Raw genomic sequence first — 4952 nt, forward strand, 5'->3', positions numbered from 1 at the left:
ACGGCACACAGAGAGGCGTTCAGCTCTCCTCAAACAGAGTCAGGCAGAAGAAAGAACGCGCTTAGATGTGGGAAGCGGGAAGGCCGTGTAGCATGGCCCAGGGAGTTCTGCACTGATGAACAACGCCTGGCTCCGTCTATTACACACCAAAGGAACATCGGGGGGGAGTAGAGGGATGTGCTTAGGAGATATTGTTCAAAACGCCCCAAAATCTGAGGCGAAGTTCAAGGTGAGAGAGAACAACAGCTAGAGACGCGCGGCATGTTTTAAACATGCTCGTCTTTTAGTGTGAGTGTGTGTGTGTGTGTTTTCCATTTGCATTGTGCGAGGGAGGGAGAGAGACACGCCGCCCATAACTCACGCAGAGACGACAACGCTCTTTTCTCTCTCTCTCTCTCTCTCTCTGTCTCTCTCTCTCTCTCTCTCTCTCTGTCTCTCTCTCTCTCTCTCCCCCAAAAGCCAATCATTTCCTGTTCCCATGACAACGAGGCACTCACTCGCATCTTCTAAAATAAAAGCGGGAAAGATTAGACACGACTTCTGGGTCAGAGAGAGAGAGGGAGAGAGGGGGGGAGGAGGGAGAGAGAGAGAGAGGGGGGTGAGAGAGAGAGAGATGGGGGGGGGGAGAGAGGGGATGAGAGAGAGAGAGCGAAGGGGGAGGAAGGAGGGAGAGAAAGAGAGGGGGGGGAGGAAGATCACATGGTTGTTCAAACCGTCAATGGTCATTAACGTTCCTCGCAAATCAGCGGTTTGCTGACAATTGTCGCTTGAAGTTTCTGAGGAGCGATTATTCCTAGATGGGAAAATAACAGACTGGGGGAGAGAGAGAGGGCCAAGACGCTCTGCCAAGCTCCGCCCCCCAACCCCCCCCCCCCCCCCCCCCCCCATCCCCCCCCCCTCTCCACCCCCAATCAGAGTTAACGACCCATTAACCAATTAACTAAACCAAGGCCTTGGAAATGAGGGGAGAGAGGGTGAAAAAGTGTTGACTGGGCCTGATTGGAGGAGTGATTGTCCCCTCCTTTCTCACCCCCCTCTCTCTCACTCTCTCTCTCTCGTTCTCTCTCTCCCCCTCCCTCTCTCATTAGCGTGAAAGGAGAGAATCAGCGGAACGCGGAGGAGAAGAAAAGGCCGCAGCTCTGCAATCAGGAGGAGAGGCTGACACCGCTACCTCGCTGAGTACACACACACACACACACACACACACACACACACACACACACACACACAGAGACAGACACACACACACACACACACACACACACACACAGACAGACAGACAGACAGACAGACACACACACACACACACACACACACACACACCTATACCTGTGTACTAGCAGGTCCTATTAATTAGTAGTGAGATATCCTAATAGTGCCAAGGCTAGGCTAGGCCCTGCAGTGACCATCCATCTCACTCTCAGACTACTGATGTGTGAGCGCCATTGAAGTGTGTGTGTGCATCCCTTTGTGTGTGTGTGTGTGTGTGTGTGTGCATACCTATGTGTCTGTGTGTGTGTGTCTGTGCGTACGTGTGTGTCTGTGTGTGTGTGTGTGTGTGTGTAAGTGCACACATCTGGGTGTGTGTTTGTGTGGGTGTATGTGCATACGTGTGTGTGTGTGTGTGTGTGTGTGTGCGCGCTCATGTATATGAAGAGACACGTGTATATGCGGTGCACACGGCATCAGAATCAAATCTGCATCCAAACCAATTAAATCCAAATTAGACGCTTCACTTTGACTCCCTGAGATGAAAAAAATAAAACTAAAATAATAATAATATCCAACGAAAGGTAATTATACTTGATCAGATTAAAGCCTAGTCAATTTCTCCCGACTCCCGTGGCATATCCACCATTAGCATTACTGAGAGGCAGACAAGTGCATCAAATAATGAAGCAAAATGTCGTGTTGCTGTCAAACTTGTGTAGAGAGCTGACAATGATGCCTAATGAGAACAGCAAAAAACACCCCGACACACACACACACACACACACAAACACCCATACAGGCACAGACACACACACAAACACCCATACAGACACAGACACAGACACAGACACTCACACAGACACTCACTCACTCACTACACACACACACACACACACACACACACACATAGGTATGCACACACACACACAAAATCCCCCCCACACGCACACGCACACGCACACGCACAGACACAGACACAGACACAGACACAGACACAGACACAGACACATACACATACACATACACATACACATACACATACACATACACATACACACACTGTACTGTACTGTGTGTGTGTGTGTGTGTGTGTGTGTGTGTGTGTGTCTGTGTCGCAGATTGAAAAAGAGTATTGAAGAGGTCTGAGGGCGTGCGTGTTAATCGGTGTTATATAACAGCACTAACCCTGCAGGCCTTCCTGTCTGCAGCGGGACAATACTCTCCTAACAGCATCACCACAGCCATCTTGGGTCACCGTATAACAATAACATTAGAGCTGTGTTACATCACACGCTTTCTTTATCTTCTGCTCTGCCATCACATATTCCATTACCTGTTTTAACTGGTCTGGTTTGCTGGCTGAAATACGGACGAGAGGGAACTACGTAACAAGATTACTCAATTACTTTCAATGAAAAACTGCTAAATAGCTTTATACTAGCTTATCCTGATGTGATTTTGAAAATGTAAGGATACTGGGTGGTAGAACGCACATATCTAGGAAAAGTCATGAAAGGAGGGTCCTGAAATTTGATCGAGTGCAAAGATATAACATTTTTTTTTACTCATTTTGTTTTACTCAGAGGGTCAAATGACCCCACCCATGGCTGTTCTAGTGTTAACTGGTCTGGTTTGCTGGCTGAAATATGGACGAGAGGGAACTACGTAACAAGATTACTCTATTACTTTCAATGTTTTAAAACCTGTGTTCTCGAAAACGTATGAGTATGGTCCGCTGCTATGTGTGGTATTGCTTTGGCCTGGTCTGAATTGTTAGCGAGAGGCTACTTAGATACAATGGGGGAGCTGGGTTTGCACTTTTTTTTTTGCACAGTTTATTACCTGTGATGTTCACATACCCGATCACAGTTGAACAATGCTAGTTTTGGTCCGATCCACCTGTTTTTGTCAATCGTCATTGTAGGGAACTGAGGAAACATATTTTTCTCAAACAGAGGAACTGAGTTCACACACACACACACACACACACACACACACACACACACACAGAGAATGCAGCTCTTGGTCTTACCTTCATTAAGACAGACTCGCTGAGTTTTTCTCTGTTGACGATCTTGATGGCCACTTTCTGACACGTGACACAATGGACCCCCAGCTTCACCAGACCTGGAACACAACAACAACAACAACAACATGAGGTCAACACACAACACACAGTACCAAACCACAACACAGCACCAGGACAAGATAAACCCAGTTCAACAGGACTGTGTTGAACCCAAAACACTACACACACAGTCAGAGTGTCCCTAAACATCGTCTCAACTCCAGGTAAAACACTACACAGTGTCAGGGTGTTAAAAACATAGTCTCAACTCCAGGGGGGTATTCCATCAATGTCGCTAAAGGAAAATCCAGGCTTATTCTGATAAATCTCACAAGATTTATTTTTAAAAATCCAGATTTCTCTTGATAAATCTCGCGAGATTATCAAAAATAAGCATGAATTCTCCTTTAGCGACGTTGATGGAATACCCCCCAGGTAAAACACTACACAAACAGAGAGTCAGAGTGTCCCTAAACATGGTCTCAACTCCAGGTAAAACACTACACAGAGAGTCAGTGTTAAAACATGGTCTCTTGTCTCAACTCTGGTCTACAGTACACTTTGTACCAGCCAGGTCCCAGGTTGCTCTCTGGTGTGTATGAAACACTATGAAACAGAATCCCACAGAGAGAGAGAGGGGAGGGAAGAGAATGTCACTGAGAACCCCATAACCCCCCCGCCCTCGTCTCCCCCCTGCCTGTCCCCCCCCCTGCCTGTCTCCCCCCCCTGCCTGTCCCCCCCCCTGCCTGTCTCCCCCTGCCTGTCTCCCCCCCTAATCAGAACAAACAGATGAAGAGAGTGTTGGTCAGGAGACGGCAACTGTGTGAGATGACAAAGTTCCCTCAGAGCCTCATAAACCTCCATATGAGACCCCCAGGACCACCTGAGACCTGCCTCTCTCTCTCTCTGTCTCTCTCTCTCCCCCCTCTCTCTCTCTCTCTGTCTCTCTCTCTCCCCCCCTCTCTCTCTCTCCCTTCTCTCTCCCCCTTCCTCCCTCCCTCTCTCTCTCCCTCTCTCTCTCCTGTATCTCTCTCTCCTCTCTCTCCTCTCTCTCTCCTCTCTCTCTCCCCCCTCTCTCTCTCTCTCCCCCTCTCCCTCTCTCCTCCTTCCCTCCGTCCTTCCCTCCTCGCCTCCCTCCCTACCCCCCTCCTCCCCTCCCACCCCCACCCCCGCAAAGTAAATGTCAACACAGATATAAACAATACACATGAGAGAGTCTGAATGCAGAGAAGGCGATAACTTTTCCTCTCTGACAGAACAACCGAACACAGCCGGTGTGAGGTGACATCTATCTATATTTCATTTTTTTTTTCAAAGAGGCTGAAGAAAGAAACCGGGGGAGCACAGCACACGCTTTGTCGCTTCACTCTGGGACCGAAGGGGCCCCGGCGTGGCATATCCTAAATGCCAGCGCGCATATGCACCTCCTTCATTACCCCGCTGCGGCGGCAGCAACCATCGCAGCGTACACACTACACACACACACACGCACACACAGCCTCAGAAGGTGATGTACTTGTACGTATCGTCTCCCACATTTGACTGGAGATTTCCCCTGTGGGCTCCACCAAAGGCAGGGGAGGGGAGAGGAGAGGAGAGCCGTAAACCACTCCAGGGTTTGAGCCGATATAGCAGCTCGGGGGCTCTTTTATGTGTGCTGTTAGAGCCGGAA

The 4952-nt window shown here is 49.0% G+C and overlaps 1 protein-coding gene across 1 annotated transcript in view; it reads right to left on the bottom strand.

The window, feature by feature from the left end:
• The window catches only part of brsk2b (BR serine/threonine kinase 2b), a gene marked incomplete at both ends in the record, with an annotated part of 77502 nt that overhangs the window by 55916 nt on the left and 16634 nt on the right, over positions 1-4952 (bottom strand). The window contains one exon of the mRNA XM_080539775.1: positions 3245-3339. Within this exon, the coding sequence (XP_080395901.1) occupies positions 3245-3339 (95 nt within the window). The remainder of the gene's footprint in view (positions 1-3244; positions 3340-4952) is intronic.

This window comes from Nansenia antarctica (assembly GCF_963989245.1).
Source record: "Nansenia antarctica genome assembly, chromosome: 9".
Classification (NCBI taxonomy): domain Eukaryota; kingdom Metazoa; phylum Chordata; class Actinopteri; order Argentiniformes; family Microstomatidae; genus Nansenia; species Nansenia antarctica.